General features: G+C 35.1%; 1 protein-coding gene across 3 annotated transcripts in view; it reads left to right on the top strand.

Moving 5' to 3' along the window:
- The window catches only part of COP1 (COP1 E3 ubiquitin ligase), a 247250-nt gene that overhangs the window by 131705 nt on the left and 98179 nt on the right, over window positions 1–17366 (top strand). For all 3 annotated transcript variants that reach the window (XR_006603576.1, XM_045069660.1, XM_045069659.1), the window contains exons 12-14: window positions 2078–2221; window positions 4310–4418; window positions 4855–4936. Coding sequence is in view for 2 of the 3 variants with exons in the window: in XM_045069660.1 (XP_044925595.1) it covers window positions 2078–2221; window positions 4310–4418; window positions 4855–4936 (335 nt within the window). In the remaining variant the exon portion in view is untranslated. The remainder of the gene's footprint in view (window positions 1–2077; window positions 2222–4309; window positions 4419–4854; window positions 4937–17366) is intronic.

The following is a 17366-nucleotide window of genomic DNA, read 5'->3' as shown; positions in this document are numbered from 1 at the left end:
TCATAAGTAGGCAGAGAGGCAGGCAGAGAGAGAGGGGGAAGCAGGCTCCTTGCTGAGCAGAGAGCCTGATGTGGGCCTCGATCCCAGGACTCTGGGATCATGTCCTGAGCTGAAGGCAGCGGCCTAACCCACTGAGCCACCCAGGCGCCACCTGACAGCATTTTTATTTATATGGGAATTTTCTCCCTGCATTGTCTTGGGCTGTTACTTTAATAAGCTAGTGTTTAAACTTTTTTCTTAAAACCTGATAGGGTGGAAATGGCCTATTAACTTGTACAGGACTAGAATGCTGTCAGTTTATTAGCCATGTATTTTTGTAGGTGGAATAAAAGTATTTAGGGATAATTTAACTAGTTCTTCCTTGAAGTCTGAGCCATGCCCAAACCTCGTAAGGGTAGGATTTCAGTTCTGTTAACTGTTCTTTGTCAGACACAGTAATATTTCTCCCTCAGTGGCATTAGGCGATGGGTATAAATTGAATCGGGATAGATGAATGGTTGCCATGAATATAATTATGCTGCATTTGAATCCAAAGAGCAGATAACAGCTGAGTCAGCAGTTCAGTTGCAGTTGTAGAAATAAATTCATTGCATTGCCACATAGTCCTATTTTATTGGAGGGAATATTTACTGATTTGTGCTATCATCAACAACATTTAATGAAATTATTTTAAATGTTATAAAATTGAGGGAGGATTTAAAGCTGTAAGGAAAAGTGACCATCTCATTATGTTTCTGTGCAAAGTTTTCTTACTGTGTACCTATTTCTTTTACTTATCATCATTAGCTTAGCAAGCTTTTAACTAAATTATTAACTAATAATTAACTGTTCTGTAAAAGGATATCACAGGTAACCCCAAAAGTAAAGTATGCCATGTAGGTATTTATATGCATTTAATGAATGCTTGATATATGCAGAGTACCAACATGCCATCTTAGCCACTTACAAGCTAACTTTAGGCAAATTGCTTCACCTCTAATACTTGGTTTTCACATGTATAAAATATGGATAAAGACGATACTTATAGGGTTATTATGGGAATTAAGTGAGTTAATACATGCAGAGGTTATGCTTAGTGGTCAGCGAATGTAAGCTGTTCCTCTTGTGTAATTATTTACAGATCAGTGAAAATTCTTATGTATTCTCTAGCCTTATGGCTAAGCTTCTAGAAAAGATGCTTAGCTCATTGAGAGCTAATATATGCGATGATTCATTTCACTCTTCCATTAGGTTACCTAAATTTCTTGCTGGTTATATAACAACTTTGTTGAGGTTCCAACTTAAGTTCTATAAAGGCAAATAAGGTCTGCTTTGCTTTGAAGTATCTTATTTGGAACTTACTTTGGAAGTCAGTAAGAGGGGTGAATTCCCTAAGTAACTTTAAAAAGAGGGAGATTTTTAGTTTTTCCCTTGTTTCTTGGCATAAGGAAACTGTATTAGGGGTTCATAAGTCAAATCATCTTTGTGAGGTTAGAAATGTGTTTAGGAAAACATAACGAAAAGTTATCTATTCTATTTTTATATGTATTTTATACCTTTGTCATCATCCTTTTATTGCATCAGTAATTCAGTTTGTGTACTAATTTATTTATTAAAATAACATTAAGTACTATGAAATTCTGTCATCTTCACAAAATGGTAGAAGGAAGATAGAATTTATGAAAAGATTATTTGGTAATTCTCTTTTGACATAAATTTTAATATACCAAACCATTAAGTCATTCCTTGCTACTTTTATAATTTAACTTGTTAGCCTTTATAGTTGGTAAGTTGTAATATGGTTACTGAAGTTGAATTAAAAACATATCAAGTTTTAAGGAACAAAATAACTGTCTGTAAGCAGAATTCGGTATCTATTTGCGGTTCTCTACTGCTTGTAATTTGATATGTCTTGGTAATGACTTTATCTGGATATAGAGCCTAATACAATTTGAGGGCATTTCAAGTAGATCTCTTATTCTTGTAGACATAATGACTTTAGAAATAGAAAAAAAAAAAACTCTGGAATGTTGTCACTGTAAATGTCACAGGGATAGGCAAATAGTCTTACTAACCAAATACTCACTTTTTTCCATAGTATTGAATTTGACCGGGATTGTGACTATTTTGCAATTGCTGGGGTTACAAAGAAAATTAAAGTCTATGAATATGGCACAGTCATTCAGGATGCGGTGGATATTCATTACCCTGAAAATGAAATGACCTGCAATTCCAAAATCAGGTACTTAGATTATTATTTTATTTATTTATTTTTTTACATAATGCAATGTGTGTATAACCTTTAATATCTGTGATTCATATGAGTTTGTTAATTTATCTTTCTTTGAGACTGTTTATTCACTCATGGTAAACACTAATTGTATACAAAGGATACTTTAGAATCTTACAGATATTGGTTGCTTTTTCCCTGTGGGGGTTACTAGTCATTGTTTTTCTATTTGACAAATGAAAGTCTTCTCTTTGTTCACTTAATCACTCAATCAAATAAAAATTTTTGTTGTAATTGACTTCCATGCGGTATTGAATAAAGAATTACTGTAGCTTATAAATAGTGTCTGAAAGTCAGGAATTTTCCCCCTAGCATGTGCATGTCTCCAAATTTTATAATTGTTTATAATTTAAGAATTCTTTTTAAATTATTTTTTATTTTTTATTAACATATAATGTATTATTAGCCCCAGGGGTACAGGTCTGTGAATCGCCACGTTTACATACTTCACAGCACTCACCATAGCACATACCTTTCTCAATGTCTGTAAAGAATTCTTTTTATAAGAACATTCTGCTGCTTTTCATTGAGGGCCTAATATTTAAGTTTTATATAGTAAGGGTTAAAATTCATAATGAGTGCTTTTCAAATCTGGAATACTGTTAAAAATGCAGAAACTAGAAATTAGATCAGATCTGTCTCCCCCAAATCTTACGGACATCTTAGAATCTGCATTGTTAAAACAAGCTTCCTGAGCTGTTTTCATTGGCACTGGCTTAAAATGGAATACAAGGAAATCATCTAATAATGAATTTATTTAGAACTTTGAACATTTTCTATTTATCCTTATAATCTTTTTTATCTTAATGAATGACATACGTAGTCTGGTTCTAATGCAGTCTGTTTGGAATCTTGCCCTGTTAAAATCTGAGGCATCCAGGCACCCCCTTCATAGGACTGTACTTTAAATCAATCCATGCAATGCACTCAGCATAATACTTGGCCATTATCAAGAATCATAATAAATGTTACTGTAATGACAGTGTGGATTAAGGAATACACCTTTACTGTCTTGATACATGTAAAAATATGGCAATAGTTCATGGCCTGTTGGAGTAAACGGAAGAAGCTTTTCAAGGCTGAAAGCTATGGGATTAAGAGTGACAGGACCAATGTCTAAGAATGCCTAAAGCTAATTTGGACCACACCAGTTGTGAAAGTGACCTAGATTACCGAGAACCACAGCTAGTAAGTAAAGATCTGGGATTTGAGTTCAAGTCTATCTAACTCCAGAATTTAGTTCTTTTAACTATCCATCTAACTTCTCCTAGAAATCCAGTAAGTATATGTAACCATGCAAATGAACTCTTAACAGTCTCTGAAGTTTAACATAAATACAGCCAGTAGAGAGTAAAAGACTATTGTTTTCATGTGCTTTGAAGTCATCTAGGTTAATTGCTTTACTGAGTGGCTTTTATCCTTAATACACATTAGTTTTATACATGATTCCTGTATGTGTCTCACTGAAAGCATACATTTTTAGATGTTGGATTCTTAGTTTTGGAGCGCTTGAGAATAGCTGAAACCGTAAGATGTTAAAAGCTTAATTGTAAATGTTAAATTCAGTAATAAGCTCATATTAGTTGTGGTTTTTTTTTTTTTTTATATAAATACAGAAACCCAATTCAAATTAGTTTATTAGCTTATATGATTCAGCTCAACTTGATCCAGGGGCTTACACAATTTGATCTGGCCTCTGTCATTGTGCTGTGGCATGCTTTGTGCTCTGTTGGCCTCTGTTTTCACTCACAGAAATGCTCTCCTCATGTATGAAAGATGGCCATTGGTGGCTTTAGGCTCATGTCCATCTTTTGGCTGGTGATCAGAGTGAATAGTGGTAAGGGTTGTTATTTGGTAGTTCAATCCAAAAACTTGGCAGTTATTTGATACATTTTGTCCCAGCTGTGTTGTGGGCTGATTAATGATATGAAATCATGTAGATGATTTGAAGTGTTCTAATCTTTCTGCACACTTCAAAATTCTTTGTATTCATCGTTACTTATTTCTACATAAAATAAGGCTTAACTGTATTTCTTTCAGCTGTATCAGTTGGAGTAGTTACCATAAGAATCTGTTAGCCAGCAGTGATTATGAAGGCACCGTCATCCTATGGGATGGATTTACAGGACAGAGGTCAAAGGTCTATCAGGTAAATTAGAGTACTAGTCATTTGTTTTTAAGAATCACGTTTTTACTTCATAATTATAGTTAGAGTTACAAGTTTATAATTACAAATGTTAAGCCACTATTTGGCATTTTTTTTATACCTATATAATAGCAAATAATGCCTTTCATTACAAGTTTAAAGCTTCTAGCATTTTTAATCCCTCTGTAATAGGAGATAATGCTTTTCTGAAGCATCACTTCAGACTTGTTTTGCATTTGTACAATGTGTCAAATGGATTTCCAAAAGCAATAAAATATGTATATATAAAAAGTTTGGGAATTACTTCGCATCTCATTTGTTTTCATGGCCTATTCTCTCTCCCTCTCACCAGAGCCATAAATTAGTATCAGGCTTTTTCTTTATTTATTTTAAGATCTATATTTTGTCTAAGACTACTTTGTCTTTCTTTTATGTCCAGGAGCATGAGAAAAGATGTTGGAGTGTTGACTTTAATTTGATGGATCCTAAACTCTTAGCTTCTGGTTCTGATGATGCAAAAGGTACTATTTGAATCTCTTCTGCTTTTCCTCATGCCCTTACCTCCAACTTAATTCCTTTTATTAGCAGAGATGCAGATATTTATTAAAAATCATAGCAATCCTCTGTGATTATTATCCTAAAAATAATGTACGTACTACAATCTTTATATCTTTTTGAGTGAAAAAAATTAATATATATCTTCATTATAATAATATTTTCTGGATTCATGTCATATGGTGAGATATTGATAACCAATTTCTTTATATATAACATCAAATAAACTTTTTTTGCAGAAATATTTAGATCTATCTCTGTTTTAAATTATATTCAATTTCTAGTGTATACTAAAGTTTTTCAGTGAAGTTTATCAATTTTCAAGGGAAACTTCTACATTTGCCAATTTAATTGACCTCTTCTGTTTTTTCTTATATATCCCTGTTTACTATTCATGTTTTTCAGTTATCCTTATTGTTTTGTCCTAGTTCTTTCCACCATTAGATTTACAAAGCCCTGTTAACAGATTTCTCTTATTTTAAAGTAATGGCCTTAATTTTTTTGCCGTTCTTTTCTACATGTACCCTCCAGACTAGTGATTAGTTAGGCAAAGATAGCTCTTGTGTTGAAAAGTCTATTTCATAATGATAGTGCATGCCCTATTCTGTAAGTGGAAAGTGAACATGACTGGACTTTCCCCCCCAAACATCAAAAAGTAGCAAGTTCTTTACCCAAAGTATTTTTAAATCGAAATACCTTTCTTCTTGATTGTTTTAACAAATTATTCTTAAATTCTAAATTATTTAGAGCAGCATATGAAAGTCGATATTTGTATGTAGGGATACAAAGTTTCACTAATGTGAAATGTTTTTTCTCATAGTATATGGGGATAGCTTTTATTGAGTTGAATACTTGTAATTTTGTACTGAAGATTAATATTTATTCAAAGGTGGTGACTGGTCAGAGTCTTCCTCTGGAAAATAGAAGCCATTCAAAACAATTTAAGAAGAAAGAAGTATAAAGGGATTTTTCAAGTTATTTATTCATGTTAAATTGTATTAAAATGTACATAACATAAAATTAACCATTTTAACCATTTTGAGTGTACTGTTCTGTGGCATTAAGTACATTCATACTGCTGTGCAGTTTTCACTACCATCAGTCCATAGAACTTTTTTCATATCACCAAACTGAAACTGTACCCATCAAATGTAACTCCCCATTTCCCCTTTGCCAGCCCTTTGCAGTCATGTTTCTACTTTCTGCCTCTATGAAATTGGTACTTAAAACTATCTCATATGAGGGGAATCATATAATGTCCATTTGCAGTTGCCTTATTTCATTTAGCATAAAGTCTTCAAGGTTCATCCATCTTACAGCATGCATCAGAATTTCTTTTACAAGGCTAAATTATAATCTCTTGTATGAATGCATTACATTTTGTTTATCTGTTCATTCATTGATGGATAGACATTTGGGTTATTTCTACCTGTTGGGCTCTTGTGTATAATGCTGCTATGAACATGAGTGACAAAATATTTTTTCATGTCTTGGTTTTAGTTCTGGGTATATACTCAGAAATGGAATTGCTGGATCATATGGTACTTACATGTTTACTTTTTTGAGGAACCATCATTCTCTTTTCCATAGTGGCTGTACCATTTTACATTTCCACCAGCAATGCCTAACTATTTCATTTTCTCCATACCTTCACCAACATGTTATTTCCTTCCTTCCTTCCTTCATTAGTATTAACTAATAACTTTAATAATGTAACGTGGTATCTTATTGTGGTTTTGCTTTGCATTTCCCTGAATGATAGTGATGTGCTAAGTATCTTTTTGTGTGTTTATTGGTCATTTGTATGTCTTCTTCAGAGAAATGTTAATTCAAGTCCTATGCCCATTTTTTAATTATCTTTTTGTTTGTTTGTTTTTTTTGCTGTTGAATTGTAGGAGTTCTCTGGATATTAATTCCCTTAATCAGATACCTGATTTATTGATAGTGTGTTTTTATGCACAAAATTTTTTCATATTGGTGAAGTCCCAATCGTCTCATTTTCTTTTGTTGCCTATGCCATCCTATCCAAGGAGTCATTCATTACACTAGGTTCAGTGTAATGAAGATTTTTGCCCTTTGTTTTCTTGTAAGAGGGTTATAGTTTTAGCTCTTATGTGTCTTTGATCCATTTTGAGTTAACTTTTGTATATGGTGTAAAGTTCTGACTTCATTCTTTCACATGTGAATATCCATTTTTCCTAGCACCATTTGTTAAAAAGATTGTCTTTTCCTTATTGAAAGATCTTGGCACCCTTGTCAAAAATCATTTGATTATGCCTTCAAGGCTTTACTTCTGGTCTCTTTGCTGTTGGTTGGTCTGTTTTTCCTTATGCCATGATTGCACTGTTTTATAGCTTTGTTTAGAAATCAGGAAATGTGACTCCTCCACCTTTTTTCTTTTTTTCAAGATTGTTTTGGCTATGTAGGGTCTGCTAAGATCCCATATGAATTTTAGGTGGATTTTATTTTATTATTTTTTTTCTTCTGCTTACTTTGGATTTAATTTGCTCTTCTTTTTCTAGTTTCCTAAATTAAAAGCTTGGGTTATTGATTGTAGATCTTTTCTCCTTGCTAATATTTGCATTTAATGTTATAAATGTCCCTTTAAGTGTTGTATCCCATAAGTTTTTAGTTTTATTTTAATTTTCCTTTATTTGAAAATATTTAAAGTTGTTTTTGAGATTTCTTATTTGACTTATATATTATTTGGAAGTGTGTTGTTTAATCTCTAGGCATTTTGGAATTTTCTAGCTGTCTTTCTGTTACTGACTTCTAGTTTAATGTCATTGAAGTCTAAGAGATACATTATTTAATTTCACCTATTTTAAATTTGTTACGGTCTGTTTATAGTCCAGAATATGGTCTGTCTTGGGGAAATATCTCATTTGAGTTTGAGGAGAATGTATATTCTTGTTAAATAAATTAGTCTGTAGATATCATTTATATTCATTTGATTGATAGTATTTTCAGTTCAGCTGTGTCCTTACTGATTTCTCCCTGCTGATTCTGTCCATTCTGATTGAGGGATATGTAGTTTTTAGATTCTACATTGATCTATGTATTTCTTCTTTTTCTATAACCCATTGTCTTGATTTGTGGTTTTACAGTAATTCTTGAAGTCTAGTAGTATGAGTCTTACATCTATGTTCTTGAAAATGATTTTAGCCCTCGACTTCCTCTGCTCTTCCATATACATTCTAGAATCAGGTTGCCAGTACTTACGGAAGATCCTGCTGAGATTTTTATTAAGATAGTATTGAATCTCTAGATCATTTGGGGGAAAATTGATACCATAAAAGTTGAGATTTTGGGGTACCTGGGTGACTCATTGGTTAAGCGTCTGCCTTCGGCTCAGGTCATGATCCCAGGGTCCTGGGATTGAGCCCTTTATTGGTCTTCCTGCTCTGTGGGAAACCTGCTTCTCCCACTCCCTCTGCCTGCTGCTCTGCCTGCTTGTATTCTCTCTCCCTGTCAAATAAATAAATAAAATCTTCAAAAAAAATTGAGGTTTCTATTCCATGAACATTCTTGTTAATGGTTTTATTTATTGGGGCACCTCGGTTGCTCAGTCTTTAGGCATCTGTCTGCCTTCAGCTCTGGTCAAGAACCCATGTTCCTGGGATTGAGCCCCACGTCGGTCTCCCTGCTCATTGTGAAGCTTGCTTCTCCTTCTCCCACTCCCCTGTTTGTGTTCCCTCTCTTTTGCTGCCTCTGTCAAATCAATAAATAGAATCTTTAAAAAAAAAAAGATTTTATTTATTGATTTGACAGAGCACAAGCAGGGGGAGCTGTATAGGGAGAGGGAGAAGCAGGCTCCCCACTCAGCAGGGAACCCAACATGGGGCTGGATTCTAGGACCCTGGGATCATGACCTGAACCAAAGGCAGACGCTTAACTGACTGAAGCACCCAGGTGCCCCTCCATGAACACAGTTTATATATACACCAAATTTAGTGTTAAGAAAAAATTTTTAATACTTTTATAGTTTTCACCATATAGATTCTGTATATTATTACAACTAAAGAGTTTGTGCTATTGAAAATGGTGTTTAAAACATTAATACTCATTCATGTTTTACTAGTTTATAGGAAAACAGTTTTTTGGTTTTTTAAAAAGATTTTATTTATTTACCTGACAGATAGAGATCACAAGTAGGCAGAGAGACAGAGAGAGCAGGGAGCCCGATGTGGGGCTTGATTCCAGGACTCCAGGATCATGACCTGAGCCGAAGGCAGACACTTAACTGACTGAAGCACCCAGGTGCCCCTCCATGAACACAATTTATATCTATCAAATTTAGTGTTAAGAAAAGTTTTTTAATACTTTTATAGTTTTCACCATATAGATTCTGTATATTATTACAACTAAAGAGTTTGTGCTATTGAAAATGGTGTTTAAAACATTAATACTCATTCATGTTTTACTAGTTTATAGGAAAACAGTTTTTTGGTTTTTTTAAAAAGATTTTATTTATTTACCTGACAGACAGAGATCACAAGTAGGCAGAGAGGCAGGCAGAGAGAGAGCAGGGGAAGCAGGCTCCCCGCTGAGCAGAGAGCCTGATGAGGGGCTCGATCCCAGGATCATGACCTGAGGCGAAGACAGAGGCTCTAACCCACTGGGCCACCCAGGCGCCCCTTAGATTAGACTTTCACTGGACATGTTTTTGTCAGGTTAAGGAAATTCTCTTTTTCCTTGTTTGCCAAGAATATTTATCATGAATAGATGTTGAATTTTATCATTTTTCTGTATCTGTTGAAATGATTTTATTTTTGTTTGTTTGTTTGTTACTATCATGAATTATAATGATCTCTTTTCACATCTTAAAGTAGCCAAGATGGGACAAATCCCATCTTTGCCATCATGTATTATCTCTTTTCTGTATTAGCATGTTTGGTTTGCTGATTTATTTTTTTAAGGGATTTTTGCATCTATATTCATGAGGAGTATTGGCTTTTATTTTTCTGTTCTTGTAATTCTTTTTGTGACTTTCATATCAGGGTAATGCTGGCCTAATAAAATGATTTGTCTTGTTTTGGGGGGTATAGATGGAAGTGATTGTTTAGAATTGTTGTTTTGTTCATAAATCTTTGATATAATTTGTAACTGAGGCTTTCTGAGCCTGGAATTTTCTTTGTGTGAAGTTTTTAATTAATAATTTATTTTTTTAAATTGACGTGTAGTTGACAGGCGTACAACATAGTGATTCAGCAGCTCTCTATGTTATATTGTGCTTACCATAAGGGTAGCTGCTGTCACTGTACAGTGCTATTACTGTACCATTGACTGTTCTCTGTGGTATACCTTTTAACCTGTGGCAGAAGAATTTAATTTCTTTAGTAAATTTAGAACTACTCAATTCATCTCTTTCTTCTTGAGTGAGCTTTGGTGGTCTGTACCTTTCTGGAATTGATATTTTGTGTCCTGTCTTTCATTATCTGTTATTTATATATTTAGGTCAGTGTGGCATTAAGTTTATCAATTTTAATTATCTTTTTCAAATATCTAACCCTTGATTTTATTTTATTTTTATTTACTTATTTAATTTTGCTTGTTTTCTATTTGTAGTTTCATTAATGTTTGTTCATTAGCTTTTTTTCCCACATTAACGTTAATTTTTTTTTCTTTGGGTGTGATTCTGTTTCTCTCTTTTATTAAGGTTGAAGTTTATGTCATTGATTTGAGCCTTTTATCTTTTCCAATGTAAATATTTCCAAGTGTACATTTCCCTTTAAGCACCACTTGAGCTGACCCCTCAAATTTTCATATAATATATCTGTTTGTTCATTAACTTTTAAAAGCACACGTAATTTTTCTTGTGACTCTCTTGTTTAGTTTGCTTAAGATTTATAGCTTAATTCTCGTTGGAGAACATGTTTTATATGGCTTTAATTCTTTCCTATTTGTTATGATTTGTTTTATGGTCTAAAATATGATCTGCCTTGGTAAATGTTCCAAGTGTACTGAAGAGTTCTCCAGTGTTCTCCAGTGGAGTATTCTGGGTCAATTAGATCAAGCTTATTGATAGTATCTTTTTGGTTTTCTGTATCTTTGCTGTTTTTGTCTTGTCTCCTTGTTCTACTGATTATGAAACAGGCGTGTTGAAATCTGATTTCATTTCTCCTTTCAGCAAGGAGGGGATGTTTTCCTTCTTCTTTTGTTTGCTTGGTTTTTTGAAGCTGTTTTGTTAGGGTCTTAAGCATTTAGAATTGTTGTCTTCATGAATTGACCCTTTTATCAATATATAATATAATTCTTTATCCCTATTAATATTCTTTCTTCTGAATCTACTTTTTAGATATTCATCAAAGCAGTGATCTCTTTTTCCTTTCCTCTGAGATTACACGAGTATTAGACCTTTCATTTTTGTCTTATATGCCCCTCAGTCACAGTCACTGTTCTTTTTATTTTATTTTTATTTTAATATTTTTTATTTTAATATTTTTTCTCTTTTTTACATTAAGTAATTTCTGTTCTTTTAAATCACTGGCTCCTTTATCTGTTTACTTTCATCTTGATATTGATTCAGTCCAGTAAATCTCTTATGTAAATTACTGTATTTTTTTCTAAAATTTCATTTGATTGTTATTTTATAGTTCCTATATTTCTACTGAATATTTCTCTCTCTCTCTATTAGCTTTAAATGTGTTTACCTTTACCCCATGGAGCACAGTTACAGTAGTTGCTTTAAAATCTGTTTAATAATCCCAACAGCTAGATTTTTAGGATTGATTTTTGTTGGTGGTATCTCTCTTTTAAATTCTTCACATTTTCCTGGATTTTTATATATTCAGTAATTGGTGAGTTGTATGTTAGGCATTTTGAATATTATATAAGAGTCTGGTCCTGTTCACATTTCCTAGATAATGTTCTTTGTTTTGTTTTGTTTTGTGTTGCTTTCAAGCAGTTGATCAGCAGTTTAGATAGTGACTATATGTTCTGTGTTGCTTTCTTTGTGAATGATAGTTCCATTGTCAGAGCGGTTTTCAAAGCCTGTGCTGTGCTACATTGGTTTGTCTCATGCATATGCCAGTCAGAAGTTAGTCTGGAAACTGCGTTGTCTTTTCAATTGTAGTTCAATGCACAAAGCCTTTGTGATACTTCTTTATGTCTATCATACACATACAGAACTTGCAAGTAACTAAAGACTTCGTCCAGTTCATACACAGGATACTGGATCTCCTTCTCCAGTGCTTGCTTTTCCAGGTTTCTCCCATATTCTTTGTTTCCCTTTTTTCCTGAGGTTTTGTCAAGAAAGTTGAGGTTTCTCTATAGATGAGTTACTCCTTTTTATGACCACAGAGATGGAGTTTCTGTGGGAATATTAGCTTGTCATACTGCTGTAACTCTGTGATGGAAGCCCACCCAGGGGATTGTTGAGAGAGAAGAATAAAAAAAAAAAAAAAAAAAAAAAAAGACCCTCAATCCTCTGGCTTGCAGGAATGCCTTTTTCCAGTTTTATGGTCAGAAACACAGGGATTTTCCTCAGTTTTTGCTTATTGAGGTGCTGATTTTGGCTTGCCGTGGGTAAAAAAGAGGGAGAAAAGAAATGGTACTCTTACCCTCCTGCACTGGTTTACTACTTCTTTTTTTTTAATTTTTTATTTTTTATAAACATGTATTTTTATCCCTAGGGGTACAGGTCTGTGAATCACCAGGTTTACATACTTCACAGCACTCACCAAAGCACATACCCTCCCCAATGTCCATAGCCCCACCCCACTTCTCCCAACCCCCCTCCCCCCAGCATCCCTCAGTTTGTTTTGTGAGATTAAGAGTCACTTATGGTTTGCCTCCCTCCTAATCCCATCCTTGGTAGGTAAACTTGGTCTTGGCTGGATTTCTTGTTGATCTTCTGGGGAAGGGGCCTGGTGTAGTGATTCTCATGTGTCTTTGCCCCAGGCAGAATTGCACCGCCCTTACCAGGGGCCGGGTTGAGTAATCTGCTCGGGTTTGCTTTCAGGAGCTTTTGTTCCCTGAGCGCTTTCCATAGAGTTCCGGAGGACAGGAATACAAATGGCGGCCTCCTGGTCTCCAGCCCGGAGGAGCCGAGAGCCTGGCCCCGCTCCTCAGTGCGCCCTCAGAGAACAGCGCCCAGTTACTCCCGTCTGCCTGACCTCTGGCTGCGCTCCGAGCTCACCGAGCCTGCGGCTGGTTCAAGGTAACCCCGAGCTGTGAGCTTACTGTCGGCTCTGTCTCTGTAGCCGGCTTTCCCGTTCCAATACCTGCAAGCTCTGCGACACTCAGACACCCCCGATCCTTCTGTGACCCTGCGGGACCTGAGACCACGCTGACCCCGGGTGGGCTTCGCCCGGTTTAGCCTCTGGAGCATGTCCCTCAGCAGAACAGACTTTTAAAAGTCCTGATTTTGTGCTCCGTTGCTCCGCCGCTTGCCGGGAGCCGGCCCCTCCCCCCGGGGTCTATCTTCCTGTCGCTTTGGATTCACTTCTCCGCTGGTCCTACCTTTCAGAAAGTGGTTGTTTTTCTGTTTCCAGAATTGCTGTTCCTCTTCTCTTCAATCTGCCGATGGATTTTCAGGTGTTTGCAATCTTTAGATCAGCTATCTAGCTGATCTCCGGCTAGCTGAAGTAGTCTCAGCCTGCTACTTCTCCGCCATCTTGACTCCTCCCCCTGGTTACTTCTTTTAACTTTTGAATGTCCTTCTCATAATGACTCCTTTTCCTTACTTTTTGGATTCCTCAGATATTTGCTTTTTGCTTTTGTTTTTTACATTGTCCTCAGAGTAATCTCATAGAGAGATTGGCTATAGTGGGCTTACTTTGTCTTGGTTGGTACCGAGTCCCAAATGCATTTACGCCCATCTTAAAAATTTTTAGTGTTAGTAAATTATCACTCTTGTGAGTGTTTGGTGATTTCTACTTACAAATATTGCTTGTAAAATACTGCTTTTGTGGTAATTTATAATAAGAATGCTTTACATTGCTTTTAATGTATTTTACACATTTAGCACACATAATGTATTTTACATATTTAGCATTTTATATATTTTATTTTTTAACATTTTATATTTTTATTTATTAAATTTTTAATAGTTATTAGTTGATATTGTTTTATCAATCCATAATACTAAGTCCTTAAAACTGAAGTTTTTGTATTCATGCTGTTATTTATTTTATTTAATGCCATGTATTTAAAAAATAGTTTATTTTCAAATATATATGTACTACTTGGGTGTTAAACATGAATATAGCAGGCTAATAGATGTAGCATTTCTGTGTTGCAAGGTAATCAGGAAAGAATTTTATGAACCAATTTATAACTTCTTTACAAAAAAATATATTTTCCTTTTCAAATACACGAACTAAGAATCATTTGCAGTAAATAACCTTGCTTTTGAATTAGAATAATCACATTCTTTCAAATTTTTTTTTCCCCAATATGAATTTGAAGAATATTTAGGCTCTAGAACAGCAGTAGTTATAGGTTCTTATTCATTCCAGATTTTCATAGCTGCATACATTAATGTCAATGTGACAAATTTGAAATCTTGACAAGTTTAAAAAATTAATTTTAGTTAATGGATCTGAATGAAACACTTCTTTTTTATCAAAGCACTAAAAAATGAATTGCTGCATATTAAATAGCATGAAGATAGTAGTTATCTTTCCTCTAATTTATAATTTTAGTCAGTTATCATTCCTATAAGTTATAACTTTACTAAATGTAATATCTCCAATATCCAAGTGAATTTAAAAGGCTTATGTTAGATGGCCTCCCAGGTAGCCCCCGTGATCTGTCTCCTAGTATTCTCAGACTTTCCTCCCCATTTTTCTAGTCTTTGTGCTTGGCAAAATATTATAGACTTGAAGGTATGTCACTTCTGAAAATAGTTGATATAAAACACTGCAGCCTCTCTCTTCATCATTCTCTCTTTATATTTGGTTCAGTGTGGAGAAGCTAAGAGTATTGTCGTAAGCCCAAATAACAGGGCGCTTGGATGGCTTAGTTAGTTAAGTGTCTGCATTAGGCTTAGGTCATGATCCCAGAGTTCTGGGATCGAGCCCTTTGTTGGGTTCCCTGCTCAGCAGGGTGTATGTGCTTCTTCCTCTCTCCCTCTGCGCTCTCCCTGCTTTTGCTCTCTCTCATATAAATCAATAAAATATTTTTAAAAAAACCCAAAAACTCAAATGGTGGGGAACTACCTCCTCATGCCAGGAGCCATGTTGAGTGAGTTTGCACTGGATCCTCTAGCTCAGCTGAATGGCAACCTCTCTGGGCCTTGAGACTCAGCCAAGACTGTCCAGCTAGGCTGCTCGGAGATTCCTGACCCACGTGACAGTAAATTTTGTTGTTTTAAGTTGTAAGTTTTGGAGCAATTTGGTGTGCAACAACAGCTAACTAGTACAACAAGGTCTGTTTTCTCTATTTGATCGAGTTTAAAAGAAAAACTTGGTAAATCCCTAGTGTCAAAGTGAACATTTTTGTGGTTTATCATTCATATTTTTTTAAGATTGATTTTCTTTATTTATGTGAGAGAGGGGGGGGGCCAAGCACAGGGAGCAGCAGGCAGAGAGGCAGAGGGAGTAGTAGACCAACTCCCTGGTGGGCGGGGAGCCTGATGCAGGACTGGATTTCAGGACCCTGAGATCAACCTGAGCTGAGGGCAGATGCTTAACTGACTGAGCCACCCAGGCACCCCTGTCTTTCGTATTTTTAAAATAGATTTTATTTATTTGAGAGGGGGAGAGAGAGAGAGAGACCGAGAGCATGAAACGGGAGGGGGGCAGAGCAGTAGGCCGAGGGAGGAGCAGACTTCCTGCGGCCAACGTGGGACTCCATCCCAGGATCCTGGGATGATGACCTGAGCCAAAGCAGACGCTTAACCAACTGAGCCACCCAGGCTTCCTTTCATATTTGTTTTTATTGATTTATAAGATAGTACGTTTGTCTCTCGGGTTTTCTGTAGTTTCTATTGAAACAGCACTATCCCATTTTACTCGCTCTGTTTTCTGTAGCATCTAGGCAGTAGTTTAGAAGTGGGACCAAGAGTATCAGATATCAAGTATACTCATAATTGAACTAAAGACAGGCTTTTTTATGGTGTCAAACACCTGTGTTTCTTTTTTTTTTTTTAATAATAATTTCCTTTTTAGGATGTTTTGGTGCAAATAGACGTGCAGTGGGCCCTGTCTGAGAAGCTCTAAAACATATACATACTGCATATTGTAATTGGTGCTGTTATTATAGATATTCATTGTGTTTTATTTTTGGAAAAAATAATAATTGAATAAAAACTTAGAGTATGTTTAACTCCGATTTTACAAATTAATGGATGATAAACTATAACCATCTTCTACAGTAGTTGGGTTTTAAAAAATGTAGTATTTTTTTTTTTTAAGATTTTATTTATTTATTTGAGAGAGGGAAAGAGAGCAGGAGGGAGAGAGAGAAGCAGACTTCCCGCTGAGAAGGGATCCCAACACAGGGCCCGATCCTAGGATTCCAGGATCATGACCTGAGCCGAAGGTAGAAGCTTAACTGATTGATCCACCCAGGCACCCCCAAATTTAGTATTTTGTAATGGGACTTAAGTAACAAGTTCATTTTCTAAAGCCAGCTAGCTAGTATTCAGAACAAGTTTGTTTTTTTTTCTAGCTTCTTACATTGCAACATGGTTTTCCTAACAGTCACTATTTTGTTTTTGTTTTTGTTTTTGTTTTTAACTGAAGTTCATAGGAGACTATATATACAGAAGTGCCATGAGTTTAATTGCCTTAATTAGCTCCTCACCTTGAGGTTGGTATTTTAGTTTGAATTTACTTTTACTTTTTCTTAACAAAAGGTGGTTTTCACATTAAATATAAAATTATATATTTATTGATTTTTAATGAAATTTTTAGTGTCATTCTTTAACAGTAGGCATATTATTACTGATTTATATATGTTCTTCTTCTTTTGAGGACTGTCTCATTTATATTTGTTTCACACATTTTCTTCCAAACTTTTTGTTGATTTCTTCTACACTTTATTATTTTACCTTTTATCTATGATGTCATCTTAGGATATTTCATCATATCTGTTCTAGTAGTTTCCTAGGAATCCCATAGCAGCATTATCATAAACTGTTTGGTTTCCATAATAGAAATGTATTTTCTCACCATACTAGAGGCGAGAAGCCTAGAATCAAGGTGTTGGTGAGGCCATGCTCTCTCTGAAGGTTCTAAGGAGGAATCCTTTCTTTGCTGCCTTCCCAGTTCTGGTAGCTAGTACTAATCCTGGGTATTTCTTGACTTGTAATTGCATCTAATTTCTGCCTTTTTCAATACATGGCCTTTTTTATTTGTACCTCTTTACCCAACCCTCCCTCTTTTTATCAAGAAACCATTCTTTGGATTTAGGGTCATCCTGATCGATCCAATATGACTTCATCTTAAC

The sequence above is a fragment of the Mustela putorius genome, unplaced genomic scaffold (genome assembly GCF_011764305.1).
Source record: "Mustela putorius furo isolate JIRA1106 unplaced genomic scaffold, ASM1176430v1.1 tig00003942_pilon_pilon_pilon, whole genome shotgun sequence".
NCBI lineage: Eukaryota > Metazoa > Chordata > Mammalia > Carnivora > Mustelidae > Mustela > Mustela putorius.
This window is presented reverse-complemented; position numbering and strand designations above follow the sequence as displayed.